At 47.1% G+C, this 21,274-nt stretch overlaps 1 protein-coding gene across 2 annotated transcripts in view; it reads right to left on the reverse strand.

Annotated features, from left to right (window-relative positions):
* Positions 1–21,274, reverse strand: part of Dnajc11 (DnaJ heat shock protein family (Hsp40) member C11) — a 45,843-nt gene that overhangs the window by 23,284 nt on the left and 1,285 nt on the right. Inside the window, exons 1-2 of one of the 2 annotated variants that reach the window (XM_048350156.1) lie at positions 19,380–20,146; positions 4,198–4,327 (exon numbers count right to left, since the gene is read on the reverse strand). In XM_048350156.1, the coding sequence (XP_048206113.1) occupies positions 4,198–4,285 (88 nt within the window). In that variant the 5' untranslated portion in view covers positions 4,286–4,327; positions 19,380–20,146. Of the gene's footprint in view, positions 1–4,197; positions 4,328–19,379; positions 20,147–21,274 lie in introns of those variants that run through there. The other variant, XM_048350155.1, reaches the window with a different exon arrangement.

Genomic DNA, 21,274 nt, shown 5'->3' on the forward strand with positions numbered 1-21,274 from the left:
GCACATAAAAGTACACTGGACTGTCAGATGATTCCTGTCTCCAATCAAGCCTGATTATTATCTGTTCTGGAGAGGGCTAGTGAATTGTAAGGCATGTTTTGGTGCACCCTTCTTTATTTCTAAAGCTTTTTCTTGATTTGCTTTTTGCTTTCCCCATGCCATTTGTTCATTTATCAACACACCTAGTATGCTACACAAGGTCAAGAGTTTGGTCCATTTTCCAGACATTGCATCTCTTAAAATGCTCTTCCTAGGGCTGGGATGTAGCTCAGTGGCAAAACGCTTGCCTAGCAAGTGCAACGTCCTGGGTTCGATCCCCAGTACCAAAAAACGAAAAAAAAAGACAAATGGGCACATCCGTGTTTCTTAAGCAGATGGTATCTTACTTTGTAAAAAGGCACAGCAAACACCAAGTCTAGGTCATCACAACTAGTCACTGCCAGCTGTTTTCCACGGTCTCCTGATGGCTCCCATGGAGGTCGTGACCCTCCAGATGCTGTGCTCCATCTGCACTGCTGGGGCAGCTCTGAGCAGTGGCCGAGATGGAAGGTGAAAGAACTGGGTGCACTAAGTACATCAGTCCTCCTTTCTCATGACCATGCGCTCTATGTGCTTGAAAATATCCTAAAAGGCATGGACGCCCCCGCAACGCGGGCCCATCAGCTGAAGTACACCAGGAGCAGATTCAAGGCTGCCCAAGAGGAACCTGAACACCAGAGCAGTTAGAGTCGCCATGATCCTCCACAACTCTGCCAAGCTCTGTTCAGGATCTTCGCATCTATTCTCCCAAGAGTCTGCATATATTTTTAGGCCTAATTAGAAAAACAATGTAAATGAGTCCATCTATATTCAAGTGTAATGGGGAAGAAAGAGATGCTGACCGCAGGAAAACATAGAGCTGGACGTGTTGAGCTCATCTCTAGGATTTAACGGGAGGTGTTTAGTCACTGCTCCTTTCCGTCTTCCTTTAGGCCAAGGGGAGCCAGGTCTGCCACTGCTCTTTCACAAACACCAGCAGGTCTCCCATTAAAGGCCCCCAAACCTCCAAGACAATGTGGGCAGACTATATGGACAATTCAGACGAGAGCATATAACAAATGAACAGTACCGCATATGTGGTCAGAAGTACGTGTCACTTGTATTTGGCATGCACCATGGGCCTGACTTTGCTGGTCATTAAAATCTAATTTGTTGGGGAAACTTGAAGGTGACATACTCAGAAGTCTTTATTATTTTGTAAAGAAATATATTACCTATTTTTTGGTCTCAAATTAAGGAGAAGATTACCAAAGCCTTCTGGAATAATTTATTTTACTTGATATATATCTTGAGTGACTTACTATACTCCTAGTTTTATTTTTTAAATTATGGCAAAATATATGTAACTTAAAGATTTACACATTTAAAGTGGACAATTCAATAGCATTAAGCACCATCCCCACTGCTGTGTGGTCATCCTCACTGCTGTGTGGTCATCCTCGCTGCTGTGTGGTCATCCTTGCTGCTGTGTGGTCATCTTCGCTGCTGTTGTGTGACCATCCTCGCTGCTGTGTGGTCATCCTTACTGCTGTGTGGTCATCCTTACTGCTGTGTGGTCATCCTTACTGCTGTGTGGTCATCCTTACTGCTGTGTGACCATCCTCGCTGCTGTGTGGTCATCCTTACTGCTGTGTGGTCATCCTTACTGCTGTGTGGTCATCCTTACTGCTGTGTGGTCATCCTTACTGCTGTGTGACCATCCTCGCTGCTGTGTGGTCATCCTTACTGCTGTGTGACCATCCTCGCTGCTGTGTGGTCATCCCCACTGCTGTGTGGTCATCCTCACTGCTGTGTGGTCATCCTCGCTGCTGTGTGGTCATCCTTACTGCTGTGTGGTCATCCTTACTGCTGTGTGGTCATTTTCACTGCTGTGTGGTCATCCTTACTGCTGTGTGACCATCCTCGCTGCTGTGTGGTCATCCCCACTGCTGTGTGGTCATCCTCGTTGCTGTGTGGTTATCCTTGCTGCTGTGTGACCATCCTTGCTGCTGTGTGGTCATCCCCGCTGCTGTGTGACCATCCTTACTGCTGTGTGGTCATTTTCACTGCTGTGTGACCATCCTTGCTGCTGTGTGGTCATCCTTGTGGCTGTGTGGTCATTCTCACTGCTGTGTGACCATCCTTGCTGCTGTGTGGTCATCCTCACTGCTGTGTGACCATCCTCACTGCTGTGTGACCATCCTCGCAGCTGTGTGGTCATCCCCGCTGCTGTGTGACCATCCTTACTGCTGTGTGGTCATCCTCACTGCTGTGTGGTCATCCCCGCTGCTGTGTGACCATCCTTGCTGCTGTGTGACCATCCTTGCTGCTGTGTGGTCATCCTCATTGCTGTGTGGTCATCCTCACTGCTGTGTGGTCATCCTCACTGCTGTGTGACCATCCTCGCTGCTGTGTGGTCATCCTCATTGCTGTGTGGTCATCCTCACTGCTGTGTGACCATCCCCGCTGCTGTGTGGTCATCCTCACTGCTGTGTGACCATCCTCGCTGCTGTGTGGTCATCCTCATTGCTGTGTGGTCATCCTCACTGCTGTGTGACCATCCTCGCTGCTGTGTGACCATCCTTGCTGCTGTGTGACCATCCTTGCTGCTGTGTGACCATCCTCGCTGCTGTGTGACCATCCTTGCTGCTGTGTGGTCATCCTCATTGCTGTGTGGTCATCCTCGCTGCTATGTGACCATCCTTGCTGCTGTGTGGTCATCCTCACTGCTGTGTGACCATCCTTGCTGCTGTGTGGTCATCCTCATTGCTGTGTGGTCATCCTCACTGCTGTGTGACCATCCCCGCTGCTGTGTGGTCATCCTTGCTGCTGTGTGACCATCCCCGCTGCTGTGTGGTCATCCTCACTGCTGTGTGACCATCCTCGCTGCTGTGTGGTCATCCTCATTGCTGTGTGGTCATCCTCACTGCTGTGTGACCATCCTTGCTGCTGTGTGGTCATCCTTGCTGCTGTGTGACCATCCTTGCTGCTGTGTGGTCATCCTCGCTGCTGTGTGGTCATCCTCACTGCTGTGTGACCATCCTCGCTGCTGTGTGGTCATCCTCATTGCTGTGTGGTCATCCTCACTGCTGTGTGACCATCCTTGCTGCTGTGTGGTCATCCTTGCTGCTGTGTGACCATCCTTGCTGCTGTGTGGTCATCCTCATTGCTGTGTGGTCATCCTCACTGCTGTGTGACCATCCTCGCTGCTGTGTGACCATCCTTGCTGCTGTGTGACCATCCTTGCTGCTGTGTGACCATCCTCGCTGCTGTGTGGTCATCCTCGCTGCTGTGTGACCATCCTCGCTGCTGTGTGACCATCCTTGCTGCTGTGTGACCATCCTTGCTGCTGTGTGGTCATCCTCGCTGCTGTGTGACCATCCTTGCTGCTGTGTGGTCATCCCCACTGCTATGTGACCATCCTTGCTGCTGTGTGGTCATCCCCGCTGCTGTGTGACCATCCTTGCTGCTGTGCGGTCATCCTCGCTGCTGTGTGGTCATCCCCACTGTTGTGTGACCATCCTTGCTGCTGTGTGGTCATCCTTGCTGCTGTGTGGTCATCCTCACTGCTGTGTTGCCATCCGATCTATTTTCAGAACTTTCTATTACCCCATGGAGAAATACTGAACCCATTAGTGACTTGAATATTTCATAAATGGGTGTATCACAAATATTTCTGTTATACATAGCTACAAGTATAGAGGTCTGAATGACTCGGATCTATTTCTTTTCATCCTTCTTAGCATCATCTGCTTTCTTGTTGGAATCGTTCTTTCTCTCAATGCTACCGAACCAATAAAATTGCTTTCAGATGAAAAAATGTCCTTGTAGTTTCTTATAAAAATGAGAACAAAGAGAGCTTCCTGCAGCAATCAGCCTTCCCCTCCACGAGTTCCCTTTAGAAGGCACTGGTAAACGATTTAGAACTGAATGCTCCCCTGCAATTCAGACTTGGGTCCATTACTTCACCTGGACTTTCATTTTCTACTTACTGGACACATATTGATTTCTAAAGCAGAATACTACTCTTTCAAAGGGCCCCGTCAGTAAAAAGTACTAACCTAACCACCTCTTTTATACACCTCTAAGGACTCTCTTTCGCTACACTCTACAAATCAAGTCTCTTAAAAATCGAACATCTGCTTGGAGGGTGTTGCTCAGAACCAAGCCCTCACTGACCTTCATAAGCCTGGTGGACAAGGTTAAATAGTCGTTCTGCTTGTGATTTGAGATCTGGGTCTCGGTGCTTGTCTGGGTGGTAAAGCATACACAGCCTCCGGTAGGCAGCTTTGAGCTCTTCCGAAGAGGCCTAAAGAAAGAAAAATTCAATGAGAGAACAATCAATGGTACTTAAACATTATCATTATCAGAATCAGCCTTGAAATGGGAACCTGTCAGCCACATCCCAACATGTTTGGTCTCTCCATACTGGACACAATGAAGTTATGCTTTACTACCTCAATATGGCTTTTTTCCACAGTTAAGAAAGTGATCAATTATGTACACTGATAGCTACTACTTGGTTAGGGAAGGCTACTATCAGATGGAATAAGGGCTTCTGTCTGTGTGCCGGCTCCGTGCTGAGCTACAACTACAATGCCTCGGACATACACGCACACTCCTTAACTCAAGGTACTTCCAGTAGGTCATGCTGGAGAATATGCTCAGAAAGAACATAGTTATGTGCCATTAAACAGACAACATTCTTTTAATAAGTTATTCATTGTTAATTCTTAAAAAACAATGACAGGAAATTGTAAAACCAATACTACCGCTAATTCAGCCTTGAATTCTAAAAGTGGCAGTAATTCTTTCTTAATCTTCAGTAAGCGAGAAGCGAGTAAAGTCTCCACCCTCAGAAGACCCCTTCTCGGTGCAGACTGCCTCTCTGCTCCTGAGAGGCATCAAGAGCCCTGGGTCGCCGTACAGGTGACAGAGCATGCTGAGCTCCCTCCCGGGCTGTGGCCTGCGATGCCCACCTCTCTCCTGGGCCTCCACACCCAGCATCCCTCAGTGGCCCTAGAATATTAGCCAGTCTCTGTGGCTTGCCCCTGGGTTTTCTGTGGGAAGTTAGTATTGGCTCCAAAACCACCACCTACCAGAGGTCATGTTGGGGGGCAATACTACTCAAGTATCTGTTAAGAAACGCTCTTTTGGGGAGCAGTTTCATTTGACATGGCAGAGGGGCATGAGAAACCAGCAGCCTGGGCCAACATGGCCTAGGTTACCAGGGAGGCCACAAAGCAGAGGGTACCCTGCAGCTGGGAATATGGCCTAGTGGTAAAGTGCTCGTCTGATATACAGAGGGTACCCTGCTCGGAAGAGGGACTTTCACGAAGTCGTGGACACAGTGAAATGACAGGTCTGTGGAGGCACAGAGTAAATCACACAGGGAACTGGGACAGGCTGTCAAGGTTACAAAGGAAAACACTACACTGCATTACTGCAAAATTCCCACATTTTTCCAATATCAATTCCAGGACTGATCACTTTCACTCGCAAAAAATAAAATAGGGGCTGAGGATATGGCCTAGAGGCAAGAGTGCCTGCCTCATATACATGAGGCCCTGGGTTCGATTCCCCAGCACCACATGTACAGAAAATGGCCAGAAGTGGCGCTGTGGCTCAAGTGGCAGAGTGCTAGCCTTGAGCAAAAAGAAGCCAGGGACAGTGCTCAGGCCCCGAGTTCAAGGCGCAGAACTGGCAAAAAATAAATAAATAAAATCTCTACTGTACTTTGGTAATATTTTTTGGCATGGTGTTTGCTTTTTTTTTTTTTTTACAGAACTACATTATTAACTACAGATTGGTAAAACCCTGGCAACCCGTGCAGGTATAGTAGAGGTTCTACAGGAATTCTTAAGAACTTCAAGGAGGCGAACCATAAATGCTACTGTGAAGACAGGGCAGCCTCTGGTCGCGTGTGGAAAGGCGTGGGGGACAGAAGTGGCCGTCTCCTCATCTCCGAGTCTAACGTGAGTCTATGATTCACAAAAGTGGTAACTAGACCCAAGCCAGACAGCTTGTCTTTCAGTCCAGGCCTGCGGGACAGCATTTGCCAGCATTGCAGCTTTAAGCCAGGTGCTCTGGGAAGGTTTCCGTTAATTGCTCCATGGAACAGGGTCAGGGACCTGGGGACTGAGCAGCCTCTGCCAGAATTAGGTGACTTGTGTCCCCGCTACCTCTAATTCTTGCATCTTCTTTGGGAACGGCACCGTTAAGCATTCGGATGTAGGCTGACAGCCTGCTCCTGGTTTCCTGTGTGATTTACTCTGCAGCTCCACCAGACCCGCCATTTCAGTAGTTGAGAAGGCAGGCTCTGGAGTCAAAGGGCCTGTGTTTGGACACCAGATCTGTCACTTCCAGCTTTGTGAAACTGGGCAAGTGAGCATTCCAGCCCTAACTCCCTCCTCTAAGCGGGGGATGTAGCTCTCAGAGACGGGGGGCAGGGAATGAAAGGAGATAGACTATGAAGGGTTTCACAGCACGGAGCCCAACGTGCAGTAAGAACCACAAGCTGTGAGGCGTGCCAACCGGTTCTGGGCGAAGCTTGGCAGAAGGGAATTAACCACTGACCTATGACTGTCACCTCAACTCAAGTTCAACATCCCTTTGGCAGCAAGCACTGAAACTGGGAGGACTGGGAAAGGGCCCAGCCTTGGTGTGCAGAGAGCAGGCACGGCCCTTCATGAAGTCCAGTTTGTGAATATTCAAGTCCCCTCTGCCCCCACTTTGTGCCACTACTGGGGTTGAATTCAGGGCCTAGGTGGTGTCCCTGAGCTTTTTTGCTTAAGGCTATACCCTATCATTTGAACCACACCTCTACTTTCTTGCTGATTGATTAGTCGAAGTTGAGTCTCAAGGTCTTTCCTGCCCGGGCTGGCTTTCAACAGCAATCCTCAGATTACAAGGGTAAGCCATAGGACCCAGCAATGGGCGCTTTTCTCCATGTATGATCTACTTCTCTAGAAAAACGGGGCTCCCTGGAAGAGACAGGTCTCACTATTTCCAGCTCAGCATTTTCTCCTTCCTGATTACCATTCCATTATACAGTGCATTTCTGGCCATCCTTACCAACATGCCATCTGTACCAAACCCCAGGGTTTTATTTTCTGTGCTGGTCCTAGGGATTGTTTTGGCCAGTCCTGGGGCTTGAACTCTGGGCCTGGGCACTGTCCCTGGCCTCTTTTTGCTCAAGGCGAGCACTCTGCCACCTGAGCCACAGCGCCACTTCTGCCTTTTTCTATATATGTGGTGCTGAGGAATTGGACCCAGGGCTTCATGTATACGAGGCAGGCACTTTACCACTAGGCCATATTCCCAGGCTTGGGTGCTGTCCCTGTACTTCTGCTCAAGGCTAGTGCTCTACCACTTGAGCCATAGCAACACTTCTGAACCCCAGGGTTGTCCCCCCCGCCCTTCCAGTCCTGGGGCTTGAACTCAAGGCCTGGGCACTGCCCCTGAGCCTCTTTGTGCTCAAGGCTAGTGTTCTATCACTTGAGCCACAGTACCACTTTGGTTTTTTTGAGTAGTTTATTGGAGATAAGTCTCATGGGGGCTTTCCTGCTGGTCTGACTTTAAACTGCAATCCTCAGATCTCAGCCTCCTGAGTAGCTAGGATTACAGACATGAGCCACTGGTACCCTGCTCCCAGGGTTTTCAACATCCGTAAGAGCAAATACTGGGATAATAAAATACATCTTCTGTAGGTTCACTTATGTGCCAACCCAAAGGGGGCTTGTTCATTCCTCAACAGCTGAACAGCTGTAACACTCTTACCGTTTCCCTGCAACTTCCAATTGCGCATGCTCTCTCTCTCTCTCTCTCTCTCTCTCTCTCTCTCGCCGGTCCTGGGGCTTGAACTCAGGCCTTGCTCAAGGCTAGCACTCTACCACTTGAGTCACAGTGCCACTTCCGGCCTTTTCTGTCTGTGTGGTGCTGAAGAATTGAACCCAGGGCTTCATGCATGCTAAGCAAGCACTCTACCATTAAGCCACATTCCCAGCCCCCCAACTGTTATTTCTATGTCTTGCAAAAGTTAACATGTAGATCTGACTGACTGTAGGTTACACTTCTATTTCCTAGTTATTGAAATTAAACTAGATGACTGGGGATCAGAATATTTAGTCTGCAAGATCTCCTTCCATCATATGAATAAATGACTTAATGTGTTATTGATTAAGTAATGGAAATGAGAAGTTTCGTTTTTAATAAATATCACATTCAATAAAAGGTTAGATTAGGCCCTTCATCACAAATGAATAGCTAAGGTCACTGGTTCGATTTTTCTTACACAATAACCTCTTTTACTGTCATAAAAATACTGACATCATTTCAAGATGTAATGAGATATCATTAAGAATGATATCTAAAGTTATGCACTTATTTCTAACTTCTGTAATAAGATTAAGAGCTGTAATCTGGAAAGCTTTATCATCTTAACCATCTGGTTATATTTCCATGGGACAGTCCATATGTTAGGACACAAATTAATTCTCAATAGATTTTTTTGTTGTTTTTTAACTGTATATACTTGGTCTTCTCCTTTTTGATACTGCGATCGAATCCAGGATGTTGCACTTGCTAGACAAGCACTTTGCCACTGAGCTACATCCCAGCCCTCACAATAGATTAAAAAAAAAAAAAGATTCACACCATACAAAGCATCACGCTTACTACACAGCATGAAGTTAAGATTAATTACAGGAGACTGGCAAATTCCCCCATTTTAGGAAGTTAAAAAAATCCTTAGAAATATTTAGAGACAAATGAAAACAAAAACAGGACACTTCAAAACTTGCTGGATGAATCAGAGGCATTATTAAGGGGAAGGGTACAGCTATAGCTACCTGACAGGAGGCTGGGTGGCTTATGGTACAGCAGGCATGACACACACCAGGCCTTGCTTTCTGTCTCAGTGCCACAAAATAGCAGCAATAGCAAAGTGTCAAGTCAGCAACCCGACTTACATTTAAGGAATGCTATAGCTTGGATATGGCTTCGGGGTGTCGTGTCCCCTACCGAGTCATGTTTTGGAAGTTGATGTTAAGATGTAGTGGGACCTTTAAGAGGTAGGGCCTGGTGGGGGTTCTTTAGGCCAGTGGGGCGTGTCCTCTGAAGAGCTCTTAGGTCTTTGGTCCCATGGTCTCCCTGGGCACAGGCCCCAACCCCAGGGATACCACTGGGACGCAGGGAAACTGCTACCATGCCCATGGTCTCTGAACGGAGTTAAATCTCTCTTCGTCAGTCGTGGGGCTTACACTCAGGGCCTGGGTGTTATCCCTGGACTCTTTTGCTCAAAGCTAGCACTCTACCACTTTTGAGCCACAGCATCATTTCTAGTTTCCTGGTAATTAATTGGAGATAAGAGTCTCATGGACTTTCCTGCCCTGGTTGGCCTTTGAACTGTGATCTTCAGATCTCAGCCTCCTGAGTAGCTAGTTTTGCAGGCATTAACCTGGCTAAAAAACCTCTTTTCTAAATACAGCCTCAGGTATTTTGGAACAGTTAAGAAACAACAACAACTTAATACAAGGAACTAGAAAAAAAAAACAAAGTACTTTCCAGAAGGATATCACAAAGAAATAGAAAATCTAAATAGGCTTAAAATAGTAAGGGGAGAAAATTAGAAATAAAAAGCATCTCAACAGAGCTGGGCACTAATGGTTCACATCTATAACTCTGAGATCAAGAGGATTACAGTTTAAAGCCAGCCTGAGCAGACATACAAGATCTTTTCTCAACCACTTGCTGGGTATCTTGGTGCAGGTGCACACCAGACATCCCAGCGGCATGGGAGACTGACTGGGCATACATGTGATACCCCTTTTCAATCATGCCTGTCATCTTACTATGCTGGCTGGGGCAAGATCCTCTTGAAAAAATAACATGGGGGTAAGAGTGCCTGCCCAACAAGGGTAATGCCCTCAGTTCAATGCCACATACCACCAACGAAGATGCCCCACCTCCTCCAACAAATGAAAGTCTCCTAGCCTCATGACTTCGCTAGTGATTCCACCAAACATTTAAGAAAGAACACCAAGTCTTCTCAAACCTTTCCAAAACAGAAGAGGAGAGAACACTTACAAATTCACTCTGTGAAACCATTATGGCCCTGACGTCAAAGCCAGACAAAGATACTACAAGAAAATAACTATAGATCAATATCCTGTGGACAGTGATGCAAGCATCAGGAAAGTATGAGCAAACAAAATCCCACAGTATAATGAAAGGAACACACACACACACACACACACACACACACACACACACACACACACCCATGACCAAGTGGGATCATTCTTGGATAGTTCACCATAAACGAGTATCATAAGGCACATGTTAACAGCTCCACACAATCACCTGAGCTGGTAAAGGAAAAGCTTCTGGTGAGCCTGAACTCTGATAAAAACACTCAGTGAGGAGCTGAAGGAAATGACTTCAACATCACATCGAAGGTTACAGTGGCTATCACACTCAATGGTAAAAGACAGGAGGCTTCTCTAGGATCAGGGACAAGGCATGCATGTCTGTTTTTGCCATTTCTGGTCAAACATTGTACTGGAAATTCCAACCAGAGCACTTGGGCAAGAAAAAGAAATAAAGCCATTCATATTAGAAAGGAATAAATAAAATCACCTCTGTTCTATATGATACAGCCACAGCCCCCCTCCCCATACACACCTGTTAGAACTAAAAAAAAAAATTAAGAATACAATATGAAGTCAGCTCACAAAAACCACCTGTAGGGGCTGGGAATGTGGCTTAGTGGCAGTGTTCACCTAGCATACATGAAACCCTGGGTTCAATTCCTCAGCACCACATACACAGAAAAAGCCAGAAGTGGAGCTCTAACTCAAGTGGCAGAGTGCTAGCCCTGAGCAAAAAAGCCAGGGACAGTGCTCAGACCCTGAGTCCAAGCCCTAGGACTGGCAAAAAAAAAAACAAAAAAAACCCAAAAAACAACAACAACAACAACAAAAAAGCCCACTTGCATTTTTCTATGTTATTCATTTTATTTTTATTATTATATAGGTGATGTGCAGAGGCACTTGCATTTTTATATATCAACAGTGAATAATATGGAAAGGAAATTAAAAAGAAACAAATGGAAAGCTATCTGATGCCCATGGACTGCAAGACTTAATATGGTTAGAATATCTTACTATATAAAAGTTTATAGATTCATCTCAACCCTTCTCAAAATCCCAATGATGTTGTTATTTTGCAAGAATGGAACTCATATGGAGTTGCAAAGGCCAAAACAATCCTGAAAAGAACAAGGCTGGAAGACTCATACTTTATTTCAAATCTTAATACAAAGCCAGTGTTGTTACAAATGTGGTACTAACATGAAACAGACACAGACCAGTAGAATAGTCTGGAAATCGGGCCTTGCATCTGTGGTCAGATGAGCTTTGGGGAATGAGGAAACCGTTCAACAGGAAGAATAATAGTGTCTGTAACAGATGGTGTGGGGGCCAGAAGTGACTGAACTCACCAGCAAAGAACAAAGCCAATCCTTCTCCAACACGCACAAAGCGACTCAAATCCACAACGAGTTAAAACTACAGTGTTTAGCCGCTGTGACACTAGATCTGGCCATGACTTCTTAAGACACGACACCAAAGACATGGAAAACAAAAAGAACTCTCAACAGAGCAGACAGCCCATGGACTGGGAGAGACTTCAAATCACATGTCTGACAAGAAGTTAATACCCAGTACGCAGAGTTCTTAGCAATTAAACAAAAAATAGCCCAGTCAGATAATAGGGTCAGGCAGCAGCCTGAGGGGCTCTGAGAGGAGGCTTCCTGACCGCTGACGTGTGCAGGCATGCCGCTTCTCCTGGGGGGCTCTTCTGTACCATCACTTCTTCAGAGAAAGAACCCAGAGAACAAGTGGGAAAAGCCATAAGTCCCTCACACAGTGGGAGACTTTCACTTGCCCCATTTTTGTTGGGGTACTCCAGCATTGCTCTCTGCTCTTTGGTGTCTAAGCTCTAGCCTCTCCAAAAACAGAAGCAGTCTCCTGGGTGGGCAGCCACGCACTTCACCCATGCTAAGTACCACCATTCTAACAAACTAACAAACTATCTTTTTTTGGGGGGGAGAGGTGGATAGGGCAGTTCTGGGGCCTGTTCATGAGCTGTTTCGCTCAAAGATAGCACTCTTACCACTTGAGCCACAGCACTTCCGTCTTTTTTTTGGGTAGTTGATTGGAGATAAGAGTCTTGAGGGCTCTCCTGTTGCTGCTGGCTTCAAACTGTGATCCTCAGATCTCAGCCTCCTAAGTACCTAGGATTACAGGCATGAGATACTCACACCCAACTAGTGTCTTTTAATTTGTCCTTTATCAGTAAGGATGACTATTTCCCATATTTCCCTGCATTTTAGGTTTCTTCTTTTACTAACTAACCTAATGTTTCGTATGGTGTTCTTCTTAGTGTAGTTATGCTTTCGTATTTGACTTCTGAAAGATTCATCTCTGATAAAAGTGTGAGTTTTTTTCAAATATATCTACAGAAAATTTCTATTTTAGTCTTCTGCTTATGATCTTTTTAGGTTTTAGCTTTTCTCTCATTGTTGTTTGTGGTGTGTTGTTGAGCTGGGCAGAAGCAGCGCTTCTTGTACCTCTGGGAAGTAAAGACAGGAGCCGAGGACCCCTGTTTTTTCTGCTAAGGCAGAGGCTCAAGGCTGGTCTGGAACCACAATCCTCCATATTCTTTGTCTCCTGAGTAGCTAGGATTACAGGTGTGAGCCTTTGTCCCCTTCTCAGTCTTAATTTCGAATTGAGTATCAAAAGCTTTGTGCCAGGCTCTTTGGGAATCTCCAAACACCTGTGAAGCACTGGGCTAGACCATACTGCAGTGAGAAACAATCTAGAATCCCCAAGGCGCCTCCTCACTTGCCACGTCCACCAGGACCGGTGAGGACTGCCTGGCAGTGTCTCTCTGTGCTGGGCAGAGCAGGTGCCCTCTGGAGCTGAGGCAGAGGGAGGAGCGGGAGACCCCAGGCGTGCGCTGGCACCGGAGTGCCACCCACCCCCTCCCCTTTCATCCAGGTGAGTGGCGGGCCACGTCCCTGCGCAGCGGCGCGTGCCACCACCACTACACGACGGAGGTCACTACTTTGAAGACCTGGCCGCACACAGCAGCAAAGCGCTACCACCTCACAGTATCTGTCACTGGAGTGACAGTTTCTGCTGAAGCCCCAGTCTTCAAACTCCACCTTCTAGGCTGTGTTTCTAGAGCTGAACTCAGCAATTAAGCTTCCGGAAACTCCCTTCCACTGGATTTTGGGAAGTTTGCCCAGTGACCAACTGAGGATTCATTCCTAGCCATATGTTCTGCAATAGTCTGACTGAAATAAACAGCATCAGCCAATAAAAAAAAAAATCTGTCCTAAAAAAATGATGCTTGGTGCTCATATACTTCACAGGAAAAAAGCAATTTTGGAGCTAATTACTGGCAAGCAAGTCTGGGGGCGTCGTGCTGAGTAAGGGCTGTTCCATGGAAAGAAAGGGTGCCCCCATTATCTGGTACCATTCTATAGACAGAGTATGGCAGATGAAGCCACCCCTCACCAGGCTCTCAAGTGCACCCCTAGTACTAGACTTGATAAGTTATCTACGTCATTCTGTCAAAGCCTGGCGGTGCACAATCAACCCCTCTTCATCTAGCCCTACCCTGTGCCGCTGCTGTGTTCCTGCTCCGCACAGCCCTCACTTGCATGTGAGGGAATTCAGGCGGTCACAGCCCCCAGCAGGGCCTTGTGTAGACAGAACCCCGCTTTGCTTGGCTGTTCTGTGGAGGAACACTTCAGTCCAGCTGCGCCTGCGACGCCAAATGCAGAAACTCAGCCAGGCAGAGGAACCTCCAACAGAACATCATTGGCACACAAGTGCACCTGAACCTCTGGAAGCTGTCTGCAAGCATCACTACTGCCGCGGGCGCATGGTGCACAGGTGCGTCCTCAGGCCACCTGACCCACAGCAATGAAGGAAGGGAAGAGGAGACCCGGACCCTGCCTGACAGGAAAGGACAAGCCTAGCTGCATTTCCTGGCGCCATGCCTGCTCCACGTCCAAGGCCCAAGCGCCACCGCATGCTGGAATCTGCTCATTTCCTCACCTTCCGTCATTTGCCAAACTGAAAACGAGGGAATCCCATCCAATAAGCAGCTTCTCTAGAATGATGTCACTGCTGCAACTGCCAATGTATTCTTCGAGAACATGGGCCTTCTGCAAAGTAAAACGGACCACAAGGCAGGCTGCGTGTGGAGACTGCACGCCCCTTCAACGAGCAAGTTTACTGAATGTCAGCCAGGCTCCAGGCACCATGGGAGGAACAAAGGAAGGAAAAGGTGGTCCCTACCCTCAACTACATGTGGATTTAACCAATGCTAGCATCACAGTGCAGACTTAAGTTCAGGACGACTTGAATGCAAAGGAAAGAGACCTAAATGGGAACATACAGGATGGATTCTGATTTTCTCTGGATACCCAGGAACGGTGGAGGCATTTCAGGGAAAGGGGGCTTGTGTCAACAGGAATACAACACCGAGCACACTGGCAAGAAAAAAGAAGTAGGCAGGAAATTAATTTGGACATCTACCCATCTGCTCATTCACTCAGCACACATTTGTTACATAGTCCCATGCTACTCAACAGGGCTATGATGGGGAGTGCTCTGAGTAGGCGATTCTGTCGGTGTGCAAACAACACAGAACACACTTGCACTACTGTCAGAATCTTATGTGAGTGTTCTCTCAAATGCAGCATAGTTGACTAGAATGTTCACTGGTGCACGACTGGACATATCACATCCCAGCACCATGCAGGAAGCAGCCAGCCACAGGCCCTGACCACGAGGAAGAAGGCAAAACATCACCACAAACAATGAAACCATGAAACATCTACTTTATGAGGGCTTTGGGCATGGAACCGAAGTTTGACCTGTATTCCGGAAACAACAGGAAGCCCTATGGTTTCTGGGTACAGAGATGCTGCCTCCCAGGGAAGGGTAGGGCTCACTGGCAGAGCACGTGCTTAGCACGCCTGAAGCTCTGGGTTAGATATCCAGTCCCACAACATGCCGGGTACTGTGTAGTAAGATTAATTCAATATGGCTTGGCTTTGGTCAAAAGCCAAAGCTGGAGAGACCTGAAGGGAGCAGGAAGAATTTTGAGCTGAGGGCACAGGCCAACCTCCACCTGGAAGAGAATGGGAAGGAGTCGGCTCAAGTCCTGAGATGATCCATGGTTTAATCACACAACGCTACATGGAGAACAAGCTCTCTAGGTTTGGGGGATCAAAGGTGTAGGCTAGGGAGAAAGTGGGAGGAAGTGAGGTGTGGGGAACAAGTGATCTTGACCTAGAAGGCAGGGAGCTGACCCAACACAGCCAGGGATTGGAGGACAGATTGGGAAAGGCCAGTCTAAGGGACAGAGCATGTACAATGGAAGGAGGACAGAGTACCATGATGGGAAAGGAGATTTCAGGTCCTTAAAGGTGTCACAAATGCAGCTTTCAGGAGAACAATCTCGCTGACATTCCTTTCTATTTAACTCTTTAGTACACAATCTCACATTGCTGGTATTTGAATTCTCGTCTTACAAATAAAAACACTGAGGACCAAAAGAGGGAAGTACACTTACTATGTAGTGCTAACCTGGCCAGAAGTGAGTGGTTTATGCGCCTCAACTCTCATCAAATTTTGTTCACAAAAGAGAAAGGAGTCTACAGAACGGGAACAGATATTTCACACACACACACACACACGATCAAGGCCTCGTGCAAATTACAGTAAATAGAGTTTTCCCTTCGATTCCTCAGCACCATATATATAGAAAAAGCCAGAAGTGGCACTGTGGCTCAAGTGGTAGTTGAGTGCTAGCTTTGAGCAAAAAAGAAGCCAGGGACAGTGCTCAGGCCCTGAGTTCAAGCCTCAGGACTGGCTTAATAAATAAACAGATAGATAAATAGGTAAGTAAATAAACAGATAAAAGAAAGAAAGAATCTTCCTTCATTTCTGGCTTTTTCATGGCACTGAGGTCTGAACCCAGTGTGTTGTCCTTGACCTTGTCAGAAGCTTTTCCACTGATCCATGCCCCCAGCCCTTTGCTATCATCGTTTTTCAAATAAGCTGCTGCTTTTTGCCCAGGTGAGCCTGGACAATGACTCTCCTAGTGACACGTCCCTTGTGGCAGGGACGACAGGTCCCAGGGCCTGGCTTGTTATTACAGGCTGAGATTTGGTCTGGTGCACTTTTTGTCTAGCTGGCCTCTTTTTGATCCCAGCCTCACAAGCAGCTAGGATTATAGGCGTGTGTCACTTTGTCTGTAGTTTCCCTCCACAGGGATTACAGGCATGTACCTCCATGCTTACCTCTTCACTAACTTTTACGTTCAAGATACCAATAAACACACACAGGCATTTACAGTGACAAGGTGCCCATTACTCTGTTAAGCACTTATTATGCACATTCGCATTTACTACGGCATTGTGGACAGTGAAACTGTCCTGGGTTTTACAGTCAAAGGAACAGTTTGGAGAGGTTACCGGCCCCAGGTCAATTAAACACAGCTGTGCTCACTGGAGCCACTGGGTTCACACCCCCCCCTCCCCCCCAGTTCTCCAGCCACTTCAAGTGATCACCAACAAATGCTCTGCAGTGCCAGGTGCCATCATGAGTGCTAACACACCCTCGGGGGCCTCGGGTTGGGGGGACACACCACCTCCACAGGACTCAGGGAGTCTGCCTCCTACAGCCATTTTACCTTCACTTGGAAAAGGTCAGAGCTTAGGAGAGAAATCATGAAAACCAAGTCAGGAATGAGTCTAAAAGCTGTACAGAGATGGCAAGTTTCTACCACTAGGAACAACCTTTGACACTTTAAGCAAGTTCTAGTTTAACCTTAAGTCCTACTTAACCTAGAGTTGAGGAAAAAAAGTTAAAACCTCACCCAATGCAACACCCTCAAGATGGGGATATAAACTCTAAAAACAGAATGACACAATCTGTAACCACAGAATCCCAAACTAATGATCAAAGGTAGCACACACATGACCTTCATGATCCCTGCCCTCTGGCACAGTCCTCAGCAGACAGAACAAGACTTGTGATTCCTTCAGAGGTCACTGCCGTGACTCAGGGAGTGTTTTCCCGCCTCTGGGCAGCTTTGTTTCAGTGAATCTTCCCCATCCACATGTATGTACTTCGCACCCAGGAGGGAGGATGGCAAGTAAAAAGGCTCCAGAGCTCCCTTCCACCTTCTGAGTTCCATCAAAATAGAGAATTCTGATCCTATGTTCACTTTAGGAGTGTGGCTTATTTTTTCCTCAAAGCCTGACCGCCCCCACTCCCAGGCCCCTCATACTGGCTGGGCATTTACTGCAGAAGAATTCTCAGGCTCCTGCAAGCCAGGAAGGGCAGAGTAGTTTTCTCCATTCCAGAGCCATCCAGGACTCAACTGTCCCCCCCCCCCCCCGCCCCCGCCCCCAATGCTTGGCTCTGCTCCAAGTTCTGAGCCTCCCCAGGGAGTGGGGACTATGTGCGCCAGGAGCAGAAGGGTAAGGCAGGAATCCAGTGGTGATCTTTTTGAAATGTGTGCCCCCTTTTAAAGTAAATGCTATTCTATTACCACACAAAACACACTGTTTGCAGGCCCATCTTTCCTTCACTATTAAAAGCGATTATTTGAAATGTTCAACTGGTTTCTAAGCTTCACCCCCTGTGGCTTTTCAATTACCCTGAGGAGACCTTAGGAACCACTGCCATTCTCAGCAGCTCCTTCATCACAAAGGCCAGACCACAGGACCCCCCTCAGAACTGCCCTGCCCACCTTGACACCCCACAAAGACCACAGGACCCCCTCAGAACTGCCCTGCCCACCTTGATACCCCACAAAGACCACAGGACCCCCTCAGAACTGCCCTGCCCACCTTGACACCCCACAAAGACCACAGGTCCCCCCTCAGAACTGCCCTGCCCACCTTGACACCCCACAAAGGCAAGACTACAGGACCCCCCTCAGAACTGCCCTGCCCACCTTGTCTACATTTACCCCAAATTTCCAGGACTGCAAGCAACACAGTTCAGAAAGAACAGTTTATGTCTTCCTGAGAATAAACTCAGTGTTTGGAACAGAAAGAATAAAGAAAGCTTCAGAATTTATAACCTAGTGCTTGGCATAAATTCTGGCATGGTCTGTGTGTCTGCCTGCTCTCTGTGTGCTGGAATGATACCCAGGGCCCGTGTCTGCCTGGTTCTTCCTCATGGGTGCTGGGGACAGAGCCCAGAGCCTGTGCCTGGTAAGCAAGCCTGCCACCACAGCGTCACTGTTCAGTACGAGAGCAGGTGGCAGCAGCTCCGCAGGCAGCACCCTAAGGCTTTCTGTGTACATGTGTGCCATTTTGTTGTGAACTCATACTCTGTACTGCTAGGCAACCCTCTACCACTGGAGCCACACCTCCACCTAGGAATGGCTTTTAAAAATAAGTAAAACCTCACATTTAGCAAAATCCAACACACACACACACACACACACACACACACACAATTTGCCAGTCCTGGGGCTTGAACTCAGGGCCTGGGAGCTGTCCCTGAGCTTCTTTTGCTCAAGGCTAGCGCTCTACCACTTTGAGCCACAGCATCACTTCTGTGGAATTGAACCCAGGGCTTCGTGCACGCTAGGCGAGTACTCTACCACTAATCCACATTCCCAGCCCCAAATCCAATAAACATTGAGTCATTTTATATACACCCTCACTTGCCACAAAGCAGCACTTGTATGGTATATGTGCCCTGCTTTCAGTAGGTGCGCATGGAACTCATTACTATTACCAGTGAAGGATCAAACTTGAAGCGTGCAGGCACAGACTCCCCTGGCCCTTTCTCCCCTCTCCCTGACTCTGAAGGACAGGACTGTTGCCTCCCTACACTCTGTTAAGTAAACGGAAGCTCTGAGGCTAAATGACTTTTTCAAGGTCATTCTAGCATGAGTTGAAATTCCTGCTTCTCAGTCTCTTGGCTTGAAGTACACTCTAAGGAATGTGGTTATCTGGGTAATTTCTGGTTGTGGGCAGCCAGGCTTAGTCTTACATGCCCACAGCACACATTTAACCAGGGTCATTGTTATAAACAGCAGCGTTTGAACATAATGTAGTAGATGGGAAACTTGAGGGAACTGATGACCTTCTTAGACTCATCTTTACTACAGATAAAGCCCAGTGTTGTAGTACGTCTGTCATTCTAGCACTCACTTGGGAGATGCAACAAGAAGAGAGTTGGAGGCTAGTCTGGGCTTACATAGCAAGATCCTATCTATCTCAATAAACAAAACAAGACTAGATAAATGCCTACCTGGAGGTTAGATGGCCGTGAATGAACGCTCAGCCACCTGTCCTCCAGGAGCCTGGCTCAGGTGGTTGACAAAGTCTCATCTCAATGGCAGCAGGTAGCTGAGTTGTCCTGGAGGGGGAGGGGGTGCGGCTGCCTCCTCTGCAGGGACTCAGGGACCAGTGGACCTTCCTCTGCTGCTCCAGCCCTCTCTTCCTACCTGCAGTCCAAATTCCAATGTTAGTTCACACTGCCCGTGTGACCTGCAGCCGGAGGAACCCAGACTACCGAAAGCCACAGAAAGGAGCAGGCTCCAGGGAAGGCAGGCAGAGGCAGGGAGTTGGGAAATGTTTTCTTGGTAGGTGGTACTTTTGGATTTTTAGCTTCCTAGCCATTCTGGAAGGGTGAAGCCAGAGGGTTTTTTTCTTCCTTTTAGTGGTACTTAGGGCTTCACGCCTGCTATGCAGACATTCTGCCACTTCAACCTCACCCCTAGCCCAAATGGTGGTGTTTTTATTTATCTTAATAGCTTTATCTTTAATTAACAATTATATTTTCTTTAAAAATGTTCAGAACTGGAAAAAGAGATTGGTTAAGACCAAAGCAATTGGGCCCAGAGATCTTCAAACAGGCTACAGACATGGCTGAAGGCCATGCAGTAAAAAAATGAACTTCCTTCAAAGGCACTGTGGCATTTGTGGAGGAGGGATCAGATGCAAAGATCTAGGAACAAATTAAAGTTATGGCAATCAAAAATTCTATGGATCTGGAAAATTGCACAAATTTACTGTTTCCTTTTGCCACGTGGGGGTCGACCCACATACTTCACATAATGTACACATTACCAACCAACTCCCCTTCACTGACTTCTTGTTAAATATAAATAGAGTACATTTTGGTCAATTATCTCAGAAATCTCAGGTGAGCTAAATTTTAGAGCTCTATCCAGGCATCTAACAACATTAAACCAGAAAGCCAACCAGGTTTTGGTGAGCTCCCTCCCTTCCTCCCCTCACTTGGGGCAGGCAAATGATGACTCTGCTCTGTCAACAGGAAATCTAGACCACAGGCTGGTGTACAGCAGAGTGGGGGACTGTCTAGCTACCTCTTCATCTGTAACACAAATTTAGGGTGAGACTGCCAAGTTTACAACCTATGAAGGGAGAGACTTAGGTTGCTCTCTGATGTCTGATTAATTCAGCAGTATAATGTTCATGTTTTTTAAATCAATACCTTGGTTTTGTGGAGGTTCCTTCTGTTTGTGATTTCTAGAGAAAAGTCTGCACTGTATGAGCACCTAGAGTTTTAAGGAAGTTCTTCCCAAGGTGCTGCAAAGTCCTGATGGGAAGTAGATCTCATTTCCTGTCATCAGATGGCTCAAGTATATATCTAACCATTACCATTACTTTTTCTTCAATGAAATCAAGTTACTTCCTCTTCCGTTTGATTTTGAAAGAAAAAAAATTCTTTCTGGGTGCTGGTGGCTCACACCTGTAATCCTCACTATTCAGGAGGCTGAGATCTGAGGATAGAAGTTCAAAGCCAGCCCAAACAGGAAAGTCCATGAGACTCATAGCTCCATGTAGCCACCAGAAAACTCGAGGAGGCACGGTGGCTCAAAGTGGCAGAGTGCTAGCCTTGAGCAAAAGAGCTCAGGGACAGTATCAGGCTGAGTTCAAGCCCCACAATGGGCAAAACAAACAAGTAAATAAATGTCTAGCAAATATCTAGTTAATGTCAGTACTATCTTGGGAACTTCTAGTGGGTTCTGGAGTCAGAAACTTTCAGCAGACACCTGATGGGCATTTAACACTGAATTTGTCAACAAGCCAACACCAGAGACTTCATAAGGACTTCAGCTACAGCCATAAATGTAGGGAGTTCCTTCACTCATAGACAGCAAAAAAGAATTAAAAAAC

Source organism: Perognathus longimembris, chromosome 7, assembly GCF_023159225.1.
Source record: "Perognathus longimembris pacificus isolate PPM17 chromosome 7, ASM2315922v1, whole genome shotgun sequence".
Classification (NCBI taxonomy): Eukaryota; Metazoa; Chordata; class Mammalia; order Rodentia; family Heteromyidae; genus Perognathus; species Perognathus longimembris.